Source organism: Equus caballus, chromosome 11 (genome assembly GCF_041296265.1).
Source record: "Equus caballus isolate H_3958 breed thoroughbred chromosome 11, TB-T2T, whole genome shotgun sequence".
NCBI classification, from domain to species: domain Eukaryota; kingdom Metazoa; phylum Chordata; class Mammalia; order Perissodactyla; family Equidae; genus Equus; species Equus caballus.
This window is the reverse complement of record NC_091694.1, coordinates 6,328,251-6,346,487: the sequence shown is the minus strand read 5'-3', so window position 1 is coordinate 6,346,487 and position 18,237 is coordinate 6,328,251. Positions and strand designations below refer to the sequence as shown.

At 51.2% G+C, this 18,237-nt stretch overlaps 1 protein-coding gene across 2 annotated transcripts in view; it reads left to right on the top strand.

Annotated features, from left to right (window-relative positions):
- Positions 1-13,656, top strand: part of SAP30BP (SAP30 binding protein) — a 34,145-nt gene extending 20,489 nt beyond the window's left edge. For both annotated transcript variants that reach the window (XM_001495435.6, XM_023652017.2), the window contains 8 exons: positions 178-220; positions 5,413-5,501; positions 7,743-7,834; positions 8,667-8,727; positions 9,174-9,225; positions 10,200-10,258; positions 11,484-11,568; positions 11,901-13,656. In XM_001495435.6, the coding sequence (XP_001495485.1) occupies positions 178-220; positions 5,413-5,501; positions 7,743-7,834; positions 8,667-8,727; positions 9,174-9,225; positions 10,200-10,258; positions 11,484-11,568; positions 11,901-12,082 (663 nt within the window). In that variant the 3' untranslated portion in view covers positions 12,083-13,656. The remainder of the gene's footprint in view (positions 1-177; positions 221-5,412; positions 5,502-7,742; positions 7,835-8,666; positions 8,728-9,173; positions 9,226-10,199; positions 10,259-11,483; positions 11,569-11,900) is intronic.
- Positions 13,657-18,237: the final 4,581 nt, after the last annotated feature.

Sequence of the window (18,237 nt, the reverse complement as noted above, 5' to 3'; positions counted from 1 at the left end):
GGGGGGTTAGAGGTTCAGGGGTCCCAGAAGGCCCCCCAAGCAGCGGCTCACTCTAGGGCTCCGTGTGGTGCTTTCACCTTTTCTCTCCCTTAAAAATCCTGAGTGGTCTCAGTGAAGAGAGTAACTATAGTCAGGAGCCCCGGCTCACCTCCTGGTATTTCTGTTTCTCTTTTGCAGGATAATCCAGAAGTAGAAAAGCGAGACCCCCAGGAATTGGTCGGTAAGTACCCCAGGGGGCCTATTTCTGAGCCTTGCCCAGAACAAACTGGCTTCCGGCCATGCAGGCTGCTGGGGCTTCTCCCTGCTTCGGCCAAGGCAGCTGCTCTGCTGTGAGCCTTGTCTCTTCATACTCTCCCAGGGCCTTTGGCATTTCCTAAGATGGCTGGGTAAGACACCCGGGGAACAATTCTCCTTTGAAAAGCATGTTCGTGCTGCGGTTCATTGGGCTCTGGTCAGTTGCCAGTGTTGTCAAGAGGGATTCAGGGCCACCTTCAGCTGAGACCTCGTTCCTCGTGTGCCCTGAGCTCATCCTCTGTCCTTATACCCCTTCCTCCCCTCCCTGCTGGCAAATTCACCTGCTCAAGGAACAAACATGTGGCCTCTGCTGGCACTTTGCTCTGTCCCCAGGAGGGAACATGCCTTATGTAGCCCCTGGAGTCTGGGACCTTTTGTGACTTGGAAGGACAGGGCGGTTATGTTTCTGTAAAACAGCACACATGTCAGCCCAGTCCTGTGTTAGCCCAGCCTCTTAGAAGTCCTTTAGAAAGTCCCTCAGCAACTTCAGGTTGGCCATGGACTTTGTAACAGCTCTCCCAAAGCCTGGCCAAACCTCACGCGGGGTTGACCTTCCCTCTCTGTGGCAACTGTGACTCTCTCCCAGCCTGCCGCATTGATCTTCACAAGCTCGCTTTCTGCTTTGCAGGCAGCCTCAGAGCCTGCCCTTGCGCTTGCGAATGGAGCCCCTGCAGCTCTCTTACTCTGGCCCTGGGGAGCCCAGGACTCAGCCTGGAAATGCAGCTTCCTGCAGCCCCTCCAACCCGTCCTTTTTCTGGACAAGATCCTTTCCCTGGGGATGGGAAGTGGGGACCCATCCTGGATTTCCTAAGTAAAAGAAGTGAAAACTGTGGTATTTGCCATCTGAGGAAGGATTGGGTAGGAACGTGACCGTTCAGCAGCCCAGACCCTCAGCAGGATTCTGCTTATCCCTGAGTTTCCTGATGAATGGAGTGTTCACCTTTCAAATCCTATAAAAACCAGAATTTTCCCAAAACCTTAGCATTTGCTCTTTAGAAAATGGTGCTGTAAGAGCACACCTGTTGGCTTTGTGGGTGGAGGAAGCAGAGCACGCCCTTGCCAGGAAGCCTGTGGCCGCCTCTGAGTAGGCGATCCATGGGCCAGGTGTGGACTCAAGCCTTGGCGCCCCCCCTGCTCCACCACTCCCATCTCTGCTGTTCATTACCAAGAAACTGGGGGTGGGGGTGGGGTCAGAGAGCAGCCTAGGAGCCGCATGCAGCAGTGCCCTCCACTCTTAGAGCACTGCTCAGCAGCGGGGCATGTGTGTGTGTGGGCGTCAGCCTTTGCAGTCTGGACTTCCGCAACCAGCTTTTACCTTTTCTCTCTTCACCACTTTTGAAAACAGCTTTATTGAGGTATAACTTACATAGGGTAAGACTTGCCAATTTTAAGTCTGCCATCTGATGAGTTTTGACAGATATATATAATCGTGTTAACCCCCACCACAGTCATGATACAGAACATTTCCATCGCTCCAAATTGTTCTTTGTACCCCTCCCCTTGCAGACAGTGTCCTCCTTCAGCCTCAGGCAAGCAGTGATCTACTTTCTTCACTATAGTTTTACCTTTTTTAGAGTTTCATGTAAATCAGGATTTCTCAACCTTGGCACTATTGACATTTTGGGCTGGATAATTCTTTGTTGTGGCGGTCTGGCCTGTGCGTTGTACAGTGTTTTTAGCAGCATCCTTGGTCTCTGCTCACCAGATGCCAATAGTGTTCTCCCCCGCCCACGCCCCCACCCCCCCGGACTGCCACATTTGATGAGGAAAAATGTTTCTAGACATTGCCAGTGTCCCTTTGGCGGGGGCGCAAAATTGACCCCAGTTGAGAACCACTGATACAAATGGAATCATAGTCTTTTGTTGTTGTTGTTTTGGTCTGGCTTCTTTCGTTTACAGTGATATTTTTGAGATCCATCCACGGTGTTACGCATATCCACAGTTTCTTCTTTTGATTGCTAAGTGTTATTTCACTGTAGGATCACACTGCAGTTTCTTTCTCCATTCCCCCATGGAGGACACAGGTAGATCTCTAAGCCGCAGTCTTCATGACTCTTACCATTTCTCACTGAGGAGGTAGTAGTTTAGCTGTACAGAGTGGCTTCCACTCACGGGGCTGTGGTTGTCAGCCCCTCTGCCTAAACTCGGCTCCTTTTGTTAATCTCTCTGGATGTGGCACTCTCAGGTTGCTCCCCTGGTGTGGGAGGCATTTTCATATGTGTAGACAGCCCCAGGCTTAATGGAGCAAAAGAAAGCAGAGAGCTGACTCAGAGATCTCTGCAGTGCTGTAGCTGCTTGACGGAGCTGAGCCTACACTCCTTGTCCGTCCCCTCCGGGTGCCCCACCAAAGCCCCACAGATGTGCTTGGAACTGTGGCTCTGGGTGGTAATCCAGTTGGGTTGTCCACGTCTCTAGTGAGCTAGAGACACTCCACTGCCTCCTGCTTACAACTCCACAGTACCCCCCGGCATTCCTTCACTCCCCCCATTACAAAGCCCAGCTGACTAGCTGTTGCGGCTCAGATTCGTGCCTGGCAGCTATGGATACCATCGGTTTTCTGACTCGGGCGTGCACAAGGGGTGAGTCACCCAACAGCAGGTTTCTCAGATCCTGAGTGTGGCTGCCCTCCTAGAAAGCTCTCAGCAGGCCCAGGAGCAGCCACAGACACAGGCTGCCCCCAAGTGCCTAGACACACTTCTCGATGTATTTCCTGGGAAAATGGTTTGAGGCTCTGTGGCTGCTCAAATAGATCGCAGTCTTCTTTAGAGTCGTCCTGGGACTTAGGAAAGAGAGAACCACTGAAAGATTGCTCACGAAGTCTGTGAGATACACTGTTCTCTCGTTTCCTGAATGTGTCCCTTCATTTGCCAGTTGCTTCTTAGGAATTCTCTTGTTCCTAGCCTGGGAGCTCAGGAGGGGCTCTCCCTCCCCCTGTCGTATTATATACCATTTGAGCCCCAGTGTGGTTGGGTTGCTATGGCAACAGTGTCACACCCTGTTTTTCCAAAAGGCTTTCCTGGCAAACGCCAAAGGGCATTCTTTGTCTCTCTGTCACGTGCACACATACACTCTCCACCCCAGGGAAGAGCTTAACCCTCCTTGCTGTGTACCCAAAGCTTACCCAGGCCCTCTTCCTTTTGTTGCTGATGCTCATAAAATACGAGGACCATCTCATCCCAGCTAATTCCACTCTCAGCTGGCCTCTGTAGCCTGCTTGAGCCTTGGGCTTAGAACTCCTGCCACTCCCAGAGCTAAGAGGAAGGAGGAAGTCAGGACGAGACTTGAACTCCAGCCAGATCTGGGTGTCACTCTTGCCTCAGGAGTCAGGAGACAGAAGGTGCTGGAAAAAGAGAAGCATGTAGCCCAGGGTGGAAACTGCCCCTGGGCTGCACTGGGGTCTCAGGTCCACAGCAGGGTATGTCACGAGTCTTGGTCCTCTTGCCCTCACCCAAAATGGCAGGTCTAGTGCTCTGTTCTTGGGGTGTGTCCAGTGAAAATCCACTGACGACAGTGAGAATTGGCACATGGAGCCCTGTTATGAGACTGCTGCAGGCTTGGGCCCCAGCCTCAGTGTTTGCAGTCTGTGCGGGCTCGTATGGCAGCAGCTGAGACTGGCGAAGCCCGGAGCTGTATCCTCAGCCCTGCTCAGCGCTGAGTTCTGTACAGTAACAGTGAAGCTCTTAAGAGGAGATCAAAGCACCTTATGTGCTAAGGAAATAATTAACCCAGCCTTGGGAGTGGAGAAGGGGAGGGCAGTGCTAGGCCATCCCCAGGCAGGGCAGCCACTCTGGGCTAAGCCATAGTCTCACCCGGGGCCTGGCACACAGTGGGCACCCAGCAAGTACTTGCTGGGTGTTATTAGTGCTGGTTTCTTCATTCTTCCCCTTCATCCTGCCCCACCCCACTCCGCCTGCTATTTGCTCATTGTATGGTCCTTTTCATGAGAGAATGTTTTAAAGAGCACAGACAGAATCTTGCAACAAACGGTGCATTGTCTGAGTGATCCAGAGCGACTCTGCAGTCGCCAGGGTGGCCCAAGACTGCTGGGAAGGGAGTGGAGAAAGAGAGAGAGAACTTGGGTGGGCAGATCTCCGAGGGAGTTGTGGTTCTTCACATCAGAATCAGGCCTTTTGTTCCCAAGAGTGAGATGGACCCAGGAGGGTTGATTGGTTTATTTTTTAAAAACTCTAAGCTAATAACTAGCAGGTTATTTTTCAAATGTCATTTACAGTATGCACATGGCAGTTTTGAAGGCTTTGAGTCTGAAAGCCTAGGGACCCCTGAACCTGGCTTCTCTCCTTTCGGTTGAATAGCGTGAGGCAAGAAGGATGGCAGTGAGCAACTCTGAGTCTCCAGAATCCTGGAGGGTGTTTTAGGGACACAGCCAGTGGGGGACTGGAGCTGCTCGCACTGTGAGCCAGCGGTGCGCGTCTCTTCCCAGCCCTGGCTGCAGCACCTTCACGTTGGTAGCTTGAAATTGGCCATCACAGGAATTTGCACCACCGAAGCTGGCAGATGCTGCAGATCGTGGCTCTTCCCCACCCCACCTCCGACTGCCAGCTGTTTACTAAACAGTTCCCGGCACGCCCCTGGACATCCCCTTTCTTAAGAGTTAACTGTTGTGACGTGGTAGCACGCATTCATTACGCTTGTACCCTCTGCCTGAACTTTTCACTCCAGTTGACACATGCTGACTCCTTCTGGTCATTTGATCTCCACTCAAATAACACCCTCTCGGAGATGCCGCTCTGAACACCCTGTTTTACTCTTTCATAGCATTTACCCTCCCTCCCTGAAAACATTGTGTGTGCTTTCTTTTTTTTTTCTTTTAATGATTTTCTTTGTCTCCCATTCTTTTTTTTCTTCTTCTTCTTCTTTTTTTTTTTTTTTTGCTGAGGAGGATTCACCCTGAGCTAACATTTGTTGCCAATCTTCCTCTATTTGGTATATGTGCTGCTTTCATAGCGTGGCCACTGATAGACAAGTGGTATAGTTCCGGGCCGCCAAAGCAGAGCACGCCACACTTACCACTAGGCCACCGGGACTGGCCCTGTCTCCCATTCTAACACCCTGCGCGCACGCACACACACAGAATTTTTCTTTCTGTTCTCTCAACAGCCTCCTTTTCTGAAAGAGTCAGGAACATGTCGCCTGATGAAATCAAGATTCCGCCTGAACCCCCTGGCAGATGTTCAAATCACCTACAAGTAAGCACAGAGCTCAGCTGCTGAGGCACATGTAGATGAGGCGGCCTGGGTCAGGTGTCTGGTTTGGTCTGACTTTAAGAGGCTTCCGTGAAAGAAACAGCCCAGGTGGGAAGGAGCCTGCAGCCCTGGTTACCTCCCTTAGCTCACTCTCAGGAGTCGAGTCTGTACTTACTGCGCCCTCTGCCACACCACCTGTTGCTGCTGTAGCTAGGACCTGCTAGATTGCCATCAGTCAGGCCCTAAGCCTAGCCAGAGAAAATAACATACCTTTTCTTGCAACCCAGCTGAGCCAATCGGAACATTTCAGAAGGAACTTTGCTTAGAAACTGAGGGACCATCAGACTGTAAGATAAACAAATTATGGAAATGTAAAAACACAGGCATTTATATGCATAAAATTCCTATCCTCCTATTCCTAGAATGCCAGTTAACCAGCTTCGTTTCTTGCCTGACAAAACTCATACAGACCTGACCTGAGGTTTTCAAATCCCAAGGAGATTTGCATTTAGTGCAGTTACTCCCTTGGGAGCAGAACCTTGAGGGACAGCTGTGGTTTGCGCCTCCTTTTCAATCTCGGTGATTGTTTCTCCTTGTCCCTCTGGGTTTCCCTGTGAGTGGGACCTTGTGACAAACAATAGGGCAGACACCAAAGGCTGCCCACTAGTGGTACCCAGTCCACCTGCTCTACGTTTGATCCTGTAGCTTTCACTGGTGCCTCTGGCTACACCGCAAGTCCCTGGCACCACCCTAACGGATGGATGACTAATGGGACCTGGGGCTGCGGAATGCAGCGGGCTGGGGTGGGGCCGGAGTCGGGACTAGGGGCACAGCGCATCTTTCCCGGAAGTCTCCCTTTGCTGAGTCGTCTACCCCCACCAACTCCCAGCATAGCGTCACCTCCACCCCAAGCAACAAGCCACAGCTTGTAAGGACAGTCCAGCAATCTACCAGGTAGACGCAACCAGCTGGCTCGGCCTTCAAGTTCAGATTTCTCCTTTTTAGATCCTCCTAACAGTAGAAACGATGACACTGAGGAAACATTTTAGTTCCCCTGAGGTGGGAGAACCCATCTGATAGCCTGGGAGACACAGAAAAGTCATCTGTAAGACGTAGGTCCGCCTCGATTGGCGGAGCCTTCCGTGCAAGGCCTCCCTCTCTTACCCTTGGAGAGGTAATGTTGAGGTCTGTCACTTTTGGCTTCTCTCCTCCCTGGTAAGTGTATTACAAACCCCTCTATGCAACTCAGTGCTTCCTCTGGCCGGTCTCAGCAGAAAGATTCGGCCTTCTGACAGAAGGAGTGGATCACCTCTCCTGATGTTCCCAAAGGGCGTCACACGGGACCTCCCACCCTGCCCACCTCCTCTTGCGGGTGAAGAGTGCCCCAAATGTTTTCCTTCTGGAGAGTGTATGTTTATCTAGTGGGGGAGGCTGCAAAGAGACCTTGACCTGGGCTGGCACAGCCCTCCTGGGTAAGACGGCTCCTCCTCCAAGGTGGCCCTGCTCTGAGACTCAGGTTTCTGGGGCCTCCTGACGCACTGGGTGGTGCTGATGCCATCTGTTGCAGGCATCGTCTTCATGGGCCTTGGGACACCTGTGGCACTGTCCTGGATCCCTGCCAGGTGGTTCTCCTGTTTCCCATCGAAAGCCAGAGCAGGGGCCTGGCATGGGGTGGGGGGTGGGTGTTTGACCCCTGATGGTGCGTCTTGACAGTGGTGGAGCCCAACCATCTGTGAGCCTCCCGACAAAGGACACTCAAGAAAGTTTATGAGACCAAATCCAAAACCTCTGCTCCTGCCTTCCTCCAAGGACGTAGCCTTTGCAGACCTCCCGCTGAGGACTTAACCCCACATTCAAATTGAGAAGCAGTGTTCATTCAGCCCCTGCCTATCAACTCTAATGCCTGAAACTCCTTTTCGGATGATTCAGGAGCTGATTAACCAGCTGGGGATTCGTTCTTTGTCTTCTCCGTGGTTTCTCTGCCTAGACCTTTTTACTACTCTACTAGCCATCCAGAGGCAGTCAAGAGAAAGCAAAACGAAAACACACTAGTCTCAGTTTATCTTACTTGTGCTTGGCACTGGTCAAAGGCTAGGTAGAGGAAGATACTATGGCTGGGGCAGGGCTGCACGTGGCTCTGCGAATCTCCTGTGTCCGTGCGTCCACACAGCAGACATGACCACAGACTGGGGTTGTGAGGGGGTGGGGTGGGGTCACAAGGGCTCTTCTGTTTCTCTTCCATAGGACAAGATCCAGAAGCTTTATGAGCGGAAGATAAAGGAGGGAATGGATATGAACTATATTATCCAAAGGAAGAAAGAGTTTCGGAACCCCAGGTGAGTTTCCTGTGAGCCAGCAGGGTCAGTTGAGTCATTGATGTTGGACTAGGGACCAGGATGCCCCCATGTAAGTGGCAGAGAGAGGCCCAGCTAAGATTCCACCTGAGCCCAAAGGAACCATCACCCAGACTGCGTTAACCTAGCCAGAGGTTTACCGTTTAAGATCCAGGCAGAACACATAAACCAGTATGTAGGGTGCAAGCCGAGAGACCTGGACTGGAATGGGGGAGGCCTGGCTGGGTTCTTGTCCCTACTCTGCTCCTAAAGTATGTGCCCTCACAAGCCCTCAGTTTCCTCGTCTATACAATGAGAGGATTGGACTAGACAATTACTGTGAGTTCTTCCATCTCTAAAAAGTTGATTCTGCATACAGGTGAGAGGTTTTAGGAACCGAGCTATGTCTGGGTCTTACTCTATCCAGTGCCTAAGCAAGTAACACATCTAGGAGAGAGTCTGGTGTGGTGACATCAGGGACCTGCCCTGGCCCTTGCATGGGCCTGAACCACTAGCCCCAAGCCACCCATGCAAACCGAAGGTCAGACGTCCCAGTAAGACCAATAAAACGCAGCCCTCACCTCACTATCATACTTGTCTTGGCCCGTGGCTAAGAGTCTCTCTCTCTGGGAGGGTAGAGGGCCAGAACTGACTTTTAATGTCAGGCCAGTAGACATTTCCCCTCCCATCAGGAAGCTTGCTTCAGACAATTCAGCTGGGTTTGAAGGTTTCGTCTGAACCCAGGAGCGGGATGGTTCTGATCTCTTGAAATCCGGTGCCACTTAGGGCCGTGGGATGAGAGCCTGCTCAGTGCCTTGGGGTATTCTTCTTTCAGCATCTATGAGAAGCTGATCCAGTTCTGTGCAATTGATGAGCTCGGCACAAACTACCCAAAGGTATGTCCCGCATGCAGAGGTGAGGGGTGAGGGAGGATATCGAGGGCCCTGTGCTGGCTCCGCCGGCTTCAGCCTCGAGCCGTGGAAAGGTCTGTGGAGCAGCACTGGTGGTCCCCATCTCTCTTGTTTGCCCTCTGTTGCTCTGAAGTGGTCCAGTAAAGAGATTACAGCACCAGACCTTGCCCCTGGGCCCCTGATCAGTTAGGGACTGAGTGGGGACTTGTGCTGCTGTAGAACAGCCCGTGGACGAACACGTCACTGCTGGCATATTCCTAAGAACAAACTGGCCACCCCCTTGGCTGGAGACCAAGGGTAACAGCTGAGCCCCTGTGCCCATGAAGGCACAGGGATCCATGGAAAAACTCAGGGATAAGGGACTTGGGTTTCTAAGTCATTTGTCATCCAATGGCCCTTACTGACTGCAGGCTTAACCTTTTCTTTTTCAGGATATGTTTGACCCCCATGGCTGGTCCGAGGACTCCTACTATGAGGCATTAGGTAGATAGCCATCCATCCATCTGTCCATCCACTTCATCCATCCATCTTTCCATCTGTCCATCCTTCTCACCTCCCATCCAGCTATCTATCCATCTGTCTGACCATCCAGTCAGTCAGTCATCAGGCAACACATATTTCAAGGTCTCCTCTGTGTCAGCCACGTCTCAGGAGCTGGGTGTACAGTCTTGAACGAGACAAACTCCACCTCTAACTTATGAGGCTTATGATCCAGCAAAGAAGGCAGAGGACTGAAGGAGTAATTCCAGCAGTGATGAGTGCTGTGATGATGGGGGTGCAAGCAAGGCCACCTAACCAGGCCGAGGGGATGGGACAGCCTCGCTGAGGACGCTGTGTTCGAGCTGAGGTTTGAAGATATAGAGGCTAGCCAAGCAGGTGTAAACAGAGTCCTAGGCAGGGGGGTGGCATGTTCTGAGGTCAGCGAGAGTCCAGCATTTTTTCAAGGGGCCCATTAGGGTGAACTGGGACGAATTTCAAAGTGGCTAAGCCCTGAAAGGACAGGTCTCAAACCAGCAGCCCACAGACCAGATCTGTCCTGGAGATGTTTTGTTTAGCCCACACAAGTTTTGTCTTGCTTTAATTTGAATTGAATGCCAACATTTTACCTAAAAATCTGTAATTCCAGCTTCTCTTGGTCAGTGGGAAGGTATTCCACGCTGGGCCTGCATTCCCACATGGCAACAGTCAGCTGGAGCTCACAGCAGCTGACCCCTCCAGACAGGGGATGCACAGCCCCCACCCCGGACCTGCTTTATGCTGGCCGAGGGCTGGCACTTCATTTCACCCATTTTGAAAGGACGCTGAGCCCATCCACGCCTGGGGGCCACTGTAGTGCGTTGAACAAGAACTCAGGGGAAGCAGGCGAGTGCTGGACTAGGGTCCCGCAGCCTAAAGTGTCGCCTCGTGTGGGAGCTGTTCCAGGGCTGCTTTTGTAAGAGCTTCTCTTGTCTTTGTAGCCAAAGCCCAGAAGATTGAAATGGACAAACTGGAAAAGGCCAAAAAGGAGCGAACCAAAGTAAGTGATGGACAGATGTCCTAGATGAAAAGGGCAGGTGTTTGGAGTGCTTGGGTCCTGCTGGCTAAGCCCAGAGGGCTTCCAGACTGTTCTCCCTCACCTGCCCTCCCCCTCCGCACCCCTCGGGTTCATTGCCTGGTGATGCTCTGAGCATTGCCTTAGACGTGCCTTGTGGACTAACAGGCCTTGCTGGATTCCCAGCCTCTGTAACTTAGCTTGGAGACACTTCCTGGTTGCTTCCATTTGGTTTCTTGGGGCCTGGTAGTTGCTGCATTATACCCTCCCTCCCCTGCCCCTACAGCTGCAGAGCCCTGGTGGCTTTCTCTCTTTGGGGTCATCAGTGTCCTCCCTGGCCTGAATGGAGCTAGTGTTTCCTTCTGAGAGCGCTGTGGTCTGTGCCTTTCTTGGCCTCCAGAGCTGACCTCGGTGGCCTACCTTAGTGCTTCTCTGTAGGTCGCGTGTCTGATGGCCAGGTGACCCCTCTTTTTAGAACCCTGTGCACCACTTCTTCCCAGGCAGTGTGGTCTTGGTCCTTCGAGGAACAGAAATTTTTCTCGGAGACCAAATGACCTCTGGGCGCTGTGCCCTTTATGGCCAGAGTCTCCGAGAGAGAACGCCAAGCCTCAGGATACCAGCTCCTCCCACCTGTGGTTTGACCTGACCCTCCTGCAGCAGCTGTGGCCTCCAGGACGCCCCACTCACCCCCCAGGCAGAGGGGCTGCGGGGCTTGGCAGCCTCCTGGGAGCTGGTGCTAGGGGGTGATAAGGGTTTCTCATTCTTAACCCTTGATTGAATTTCCTTTCTCTCTCTTTCCCTCCCCCTTCCAAACCCCAGGCTTATTGCGGGGACGTGTCTGCAGCGCCTGGGGACCGGAGCTGTCCTTCCCCTGTGCGGGCGGGCACCGCCTCGTCCGGGGTGTGAGGAGGAGGAGGGTCCTGGGCATGTGAGGTGGGGCGGCGGGCAGGGGGCGCCCGGGCGTGTGCAGAAACGTGGTGATGCGGGGAGGGATCCGATGTCTCTTGGGGAAGTTCTCTTCAGAGTAGTGAAAATGCCCTTGAGGCGCCTCTCCGACACCTCTCCCTCCCCCAGACAGTCACAGCAGAGCTCATTCTCAGTGCCGCCTTTGTATGGTGCCAAACTCCTGTCCCCTGGGAGCAGACGGCTGGCCAAAGGATGTGGAGAAACAGTTTGCACAGGTCTTACTTTCTTCTCTCTTCCCCTCCAGATTGAGTTTGTGACGGGCACCAAGAAAGGCACCACAACCAACGCCACAGCCACCACCACCACCACGGCCAGCACAGCTGTTGCAGGTAGAAGGCGGCCTGTCTGCTTCTGCTTCTGGCTACGCCACAGATGGAGAAGGGTCTCCCTGCCTTGTTTTGGGGAACGGACACCCCTGGTCCTGGGGAGCAGGGATCTGGGCCTGAGCCTGGCCTGGCTATGCTTTTTCCTGAGCCCAGGGTTTGGGAGCCAGCTTTGGAGCCTGGTGTAGGGTCCCCTATTTACTGGCTTCCCCTTGGCTTTCTGTGGCTGGGGCCCTGTCAGTTTCTGTTCCCTAAGCTCTGACCACTGGTCTCTTGGAAAAGGGAGTGTTGCTTTTTGATTTGTCTTGGTCCTGACTTTTCTCTTGCCTTATTCCCAGATGCCCAAAAGAGAAAGAGCAAATGGGACTCGGCCATCCCGGTGACAACGATAGCTCAGCCCACCATTCTTACCACCACGGCAACCTTGCCAGCTGTCGTCACAGTGACCACCAGTGCCAGTGGCTCCAAGACCACTGTTATCTCTGCTGTGGGCACCATTGTGAAGAAGGCCAAGCAGTGACCTAAGAGACTGGCTTGGGATGGCTCGGACATTCTCCTTTCCATGGAGGGGAGGAGCCACTCTAAGACTTGACAAGACTGCAGCCCAATGACTGATGCCCACTGGGAGGTGCCACTTTGTGTATTTCAGGACTAGGACCTGCTTTCCAGATGCCACCCTGAAAGGAGCCTCTGTGTGGCCTTCTAGCCAAGAGAAGGACATTGCCACAGAGGAGTGGGGTGCTGTGGACATGTCCACACCCCGCCTGGGATCTGTCGCCCTATTAAAAGCGCCATATTCTTACATCTTGGCATCTCAAATGCTGTGGCCTCTTCTACGGTCCGTTTTCAGGCAAATGTGGAAGCTGAAGTGCCCTCTCCATCTTCTCGTTTGGGATTATTACCTCAGGGTTGATAATGGGGTGGCCAAAGCCTATGGCACTGGTCACAGGGGGTGGCCCAACAAGTTGCCATGGTCACTCCCTGTGTACACCTCTTGGCCTGGGCAGGTGGGAGTCCAGAGAGTGAGTGAGAACCCGGGTTCCCACTGTCTCCTGCCTTGATCCTGAAACCCAGCCAGTTCTCAGACAAGAGCCGAGGCCTCTGCTCCCTTGGAGGCAGTTGAGCCATCCCCAGACCACTTCTTGGACACACTCAGGCTTTTGAAGTCAAGCCAGTTACCAGAAAGGCTGGGGTTGATCCCCAGCCCACACAGGGACAGGGAGAGGCATCGGCACCTGGCCAAGGCTGCCACAGGCCTCAGTGCCTGGCGAGCCCGGCCAGCAGGCTCCACACAGTGGGGGAGATGAATCACCTCCTGCCCTGGCTGGGCAGCAGCTTATTGTTGATGGGAAAGCCAGGCTCCTGGGAGGATCCTGCCACCCCACCCTTCCTGTGACTGTTATCTCTGCCCCACAGCAGCCCCTGGGCAGCGCCAGTGGCCACTGGTCTCCTCTTGGGGCCGGAACAGATTTCCCAGCCACCGCTGCCAGCCCTTGAGTCCAGAGGGAACCCATTTGTCTTTCCTGCTCTATGGCTGCTCCGCTCCAGCGGAAGGCTGCGTGTCAGAGAAGGAAGCTGGGCTGTGAAGAGCCGTGTTGCTTTCATGGTGCGGAGGGAGGGTTAGGAAAGTGGTCCTAAAATTGCACCTAATACTGTTGCATGACCAGAGGAGTATGATAAACCTGTCCCTGCCATCCATCCCTCAAATAAAAATCAAGTCACACTTGTCTCCTCCCCCACACACACTGGGGCGCCGGAGGAGGTCGGGTCTCACCCTCCCCTCCTTTGAGGGGACTTTGAAACCCTGGAGAGAGGAGCTGCTGCCCCCTTAGTTCCAAGAGGGTCTCTGAAGGGGCTTCCTGCCCTGCAGCCTCCAGTACAGGCCCCTTTCTTTAGCGGGAGGGCGCTGCGGAGGTTGTGTGGAAGGAGGTGTGGGATAGCGGGAACAGCAGCAAACGGAGACTCAAGCACCTCTGCTCTGGATCCCAGTTTAAAACTAGTTGTGTTTTAGTTGTGTCTGTCTTGGGCCCTTACCTCTGTAAGCCTTCTCTGTCAAATCACAGTAATAAAGCTGCGTAAGTTGGTTGTGAGGAATCAATGAAATGATTTATGCAAAAGTTTTGTGAACTGTCAAGCACTGTAAATGTTTGTCAGTCAATCCAATTCCTCCTTGATTTAGACCAAGGAGGGAAGCGTACTCTGGAGCTGATAAAACTGGCCAGGGTTGGGGCTGTTTGGCGTCCTGTGGGCCCCCCAGCCCGGCCATGAGTTCTCCAGGTGGAGCAGTAATGACCACTCCGCCTGTGCATTGGGCAGCCCCAGCAGCGGTGCTGTGCCACTTAGAAGCCTGATTGGGTCAAGGTCTTGAATCCCTCTGAACTTTAGTTTACTCTTCTGTAAAATTGGATTAGTGCCTGCCCTGCTTAGTCTCACTGAGGGTGTCACAGGGGCAAATTGTCAGGTTTTTCTGTGGAGACTGGATGTCCTAGGCACCAGGACCAACAGAGGTTTCTGACTCTTTTGTCCCTGCTCACAAAGAGACCTCTGTCCAAACTGAACTCTACTCCCACCCACACGTCCCCTACCTCTCCTCTAGTTCTAATCTTGGGTGAGGACATCATGGTCCTTCCAGGGCCCTTAGGGAATCCTCTGCTGTGCCCCTGTCTGATGGGTCACCTCAGAATCCCCTCCTCCATGGCCATTATAACTGCTTAGTTTGGGTCCTCGTCCCTCTTGTGTCAGATTGCTCCGGCCTTGTCTACATGTCTCAGTGTCCCGCTCCCATCCATCTCAGTCTGGGCAGCTTCTTCCCACAGCCCAGCTCTTGCACACCCCATGATCTCCCACTGTCCATCCACAGGGAAGCCTAGACTTCAGCACCACATGCAAGGCCACCGCATTCTCATCACCCCTCCTGCCTCTGCCCCACCCACGCACCCTATGCTTCAGCTGTTCCCATCGTTTTCACCTTTGCCCTTTACCACCCCGCACCTTGGTACATGTGACACCTTCAAGGTGCAGCTGAGATTTTCATAATCCCTTCGTGACTCCCTTGGGTGCTAATTGCTCCTTTCCAGTGCTTCCACACTCTTGCCCCTCTGGTAACGCCACTGCCTTGCAACCTCTGTCCATGCTTTGGTGAGCCGAGACCACTCCTCTCCTGGTTCTCCTTGTGGGTGGAGACAAAGTAATCAACAGCACTGTGCCCCAAGTGTCTGGCATGAGATAAGGGATAGAGGGATGGAAGAAGGGTGGTCCCTGCCCCCATGGTCACTGCACTGAACGCTCCCAACCCTGCAGGCCCCACACTCACAGCTTGCTGTTGCAGACTGGCCATATGTTGGCAATTATCAAGGCTCAGTGATGGGAACAGGAGAGTTCATTATCTTCTCTAATTTTGTACATGTTGAAAATCTCTGCAATAAAAAACAATTTTTTAAAGGGCTGTTGAGCCACAAAAAAGAATGAGGAAGATCTCGACGAACAGATTTAGAGTGATCTTCAGGAGAGATAAAATGAAAAGGGCAAGGTGCAGAACAATGAGTCTAGTGTGCTCCCTTTTGTGTAAGAAAGGGCAGAAATACAACACAAAAAATAAGAGGGGCCGGCCCGGTGGTGTAGCAGTTAAGTTCGCGTGCGTTCTGCTTCAGTGGCCGGGGGTTCACCGGTTCACATTCTGGGCATGGACCTATGCACCACTTATCAAGCCATGCTGTGGCAGGCATCCCTACATATAAAGTAGAGGAGATGGGCATGGTGGTTAGCTCAGGGCCAATCTTCCTCAGTAAAAAAGGATTGGCAGTGGATGTTACCTCAGGGCTAATCTTCCTCAAAAAGATAAAAAAAAATAAATAAATAAGAGAAGATACAAGAATAAAATCAAAGAAATTAAGAAAAATCTCTAATGTTAAATTTGAATTGGCAATATCAATATGACCTCATGATCCAAAAAAAAGTATGTCCCACCTATGTCCATTGAAAGGACCCAGAAGCAATGGCCCCCAGGAGCACTGAGCACACGTGGCGCCCAGACCTTGATCTCTCATACCATTCCCCGCTAAAAGCAACCTGGGCTCCTTGGAGGAATGGCTGATCCTGAAATCTAAGTGGGACTGGGGCGGTTTGTTCCAGAAAACTGGGAAGACTGAGAGGAGTGTTTCAAAGGTCAAAGGAGCTGGTTTGAAGGGATCTCCCACTGCCCAAATTAAATTTGAACATTCACGAAGAATGACTGCAATTATTGTCAAAAAGGAGACACTCCCTCGTTCCTGTGCTCTGCTGCTCACGACACCCACAAAACGCTGTGACCCCAAAGGTGTGGGCTTCCACACCATGCAATTCTGACACCAGCTGCCTGGAGTTAGTGCTTACCCCGTGGATTAAGGGGCTCAGTCCCACAAGACTGCCCCCAACTCAGACGTCAATCACAAATCCGGGCTTCTAGTACTTCTGACCAACTGGCGATAGACTGGAGGTTTCCATGACCCCTTTCTTGGGCTCAATAATTCGCTAAAGTGGCTCACAGAACTCAGGAAAAGTTTATTTGCTGGATTATGGGTTTATTATAAAAGGATACAACTAAGGAACAGCCAGATGGAAGAGATGTATAGGGCAAGGTACGGGGTCAGGGGCAGGCGGGGAGCTTCCATGCTCTCTCTGGACATGCCAGCCTCCCAACACTCCAGGTATTCAGCAACCTGGAAGCTCTCTGACCTCCCTTCCGTTAGGATTTTTATGGTGGCTTCATTACTGGGTGTGATGGATTAAATTACTAGTCCTTGATGATAAAACTCAATCTCCCTGGAGGTCAGTGGGGTGGGGTGGCGGTGGGGAGTGTTGAGGCTGAAAGTTGCAACTTTCTAATCACGTGGTTGGTTCCCCTGACAACCAGCACCCCCATCCTTAGCGGCTTTCCAAGAGTCACCTCATTAACATAAACTCTGGTGGGGTTGAAAGGGGTTGATATGAATAACAAAAGTTGCTCCTTTCACCTTTGTCACTCCAGAGCTGTTCCAGGAACCATGGACAGAAACCAAATATGTATTTCTTATTATATCCCAACATCACAGTTGTAAACTATTGAATAAATTAAAATCCATTCATGCATAGTATTTGAAAAAAGAAAGGGAAAAATGTATTTGCCACCATTAGAGTTGAATATATCAACTCTTTACTTAAAATTGATAATTAAAAGGAAAAAATTAACTCTTGTGTACTGTTGATGGGATTATAAAATTGTGCATCTACTATGGAAAACAGTACGGTGGTCCTCAAAAGATTAAAAATAGGACTACCACATTATCCATCAATCCCAGTTTGGGGTATATATGCAAAAGAATTGAGAGCAGGTTCTCGAAGATATATCTGCCACTCATATTCATAGCAGCATTATTCACAATATCCAAGAAGTGGAAGCAACCCAATGTTCATCCACAGATGAATGGATAAACAAAATGGAATATTATTCACCCTTAAAAAGGAAGGAAATTCTGACACATGCTACAACATAGACGAGCCTTGAGGACATTATGCTAAGTGAAATAAGCCAATCACAAAAAGACAAATACTGTATGATTCTGCTTATGTAAGGTATCTAAAGTATTCAAGGGGCCGGCCCTGTGGCCGAGTGGTTAAGTTCCAGCACTCTGCTTTGGTGGCCCAGGGTTTCACCGGTTCGGATCCTGAGCGCAGGACATGGCACCGCTCATCAAGCCATGTGGAGGTGGCGTCCCACATAGCACAACTAGAAGGACCCACAACTAAAAAATATAAAACTATGTACTGGGGGGACTTGGGGAGAAGAAGGAAAAATAAAATCTTAAAAATAAATAAAGTAGTCAAATTCATAGAGACAAAAAATGGAATGGTAATTAACCAGGAGCTGGGGGGAGGGAGAAATGGGGAGCTGTTCAATAGGTATAGAGTTTCAGTTTGCAAGACGAAAAAATTCTGAAGATCTGTTGCCTGACAGTGTGAATATACTTAACACTATTGAACTGCGCACTTACAAATGACTGAGATGGTAATTTTTATGTTATATGCTTTTACCGCAATTTTTAAAAAAATCTTTTTGGTTGCTTTGTAATAATGCTAGTAATTTTAAAGTTTCTATAACTCAAAAAGAAAAGAAACACTTGTATTTTGGGAGGCACAGAGTTCATCTCCTGCTGATGAAGGGAACCTCTATTTTTTTATTAGAAGGATACTTTCTATTAAATATAGAAATGGAAAATCACCATTCTTCAACTCCAGAAGAATAAATGTTTCAGGCAAGGACCAACAATGGGTGGTAAAACTTCAGTGAAAGCTTGTTTGGGAAACGGGCAGGGTAACAAAGCATTATCCTCCCCTCTAGATTACTTCTTAATCACAAAGTGGAAAACCTATTTTTACAATAGACGTGGTGGTCACTTCCTTAATCATCACTAATAGCAAAACAGCCAACATCAGGTGCCACCAATAAAATACACTGCACCACTGATGACCTTTCCAAAAATGCTCAATCTGAATCTAACCAGACTTTTAGACCTAACTTTCAGTTTACAAGAAGCCAAAAAAACAAGTCCAATGGCACAATGAAGAAGCACTCAAACAAGTCTAGACACTGGGACATCCTGCAGGTCAACTGGCCTGTCTCTTTAAAAGGTCACTGTGGGGGTGGGAGAATTGTTTCAG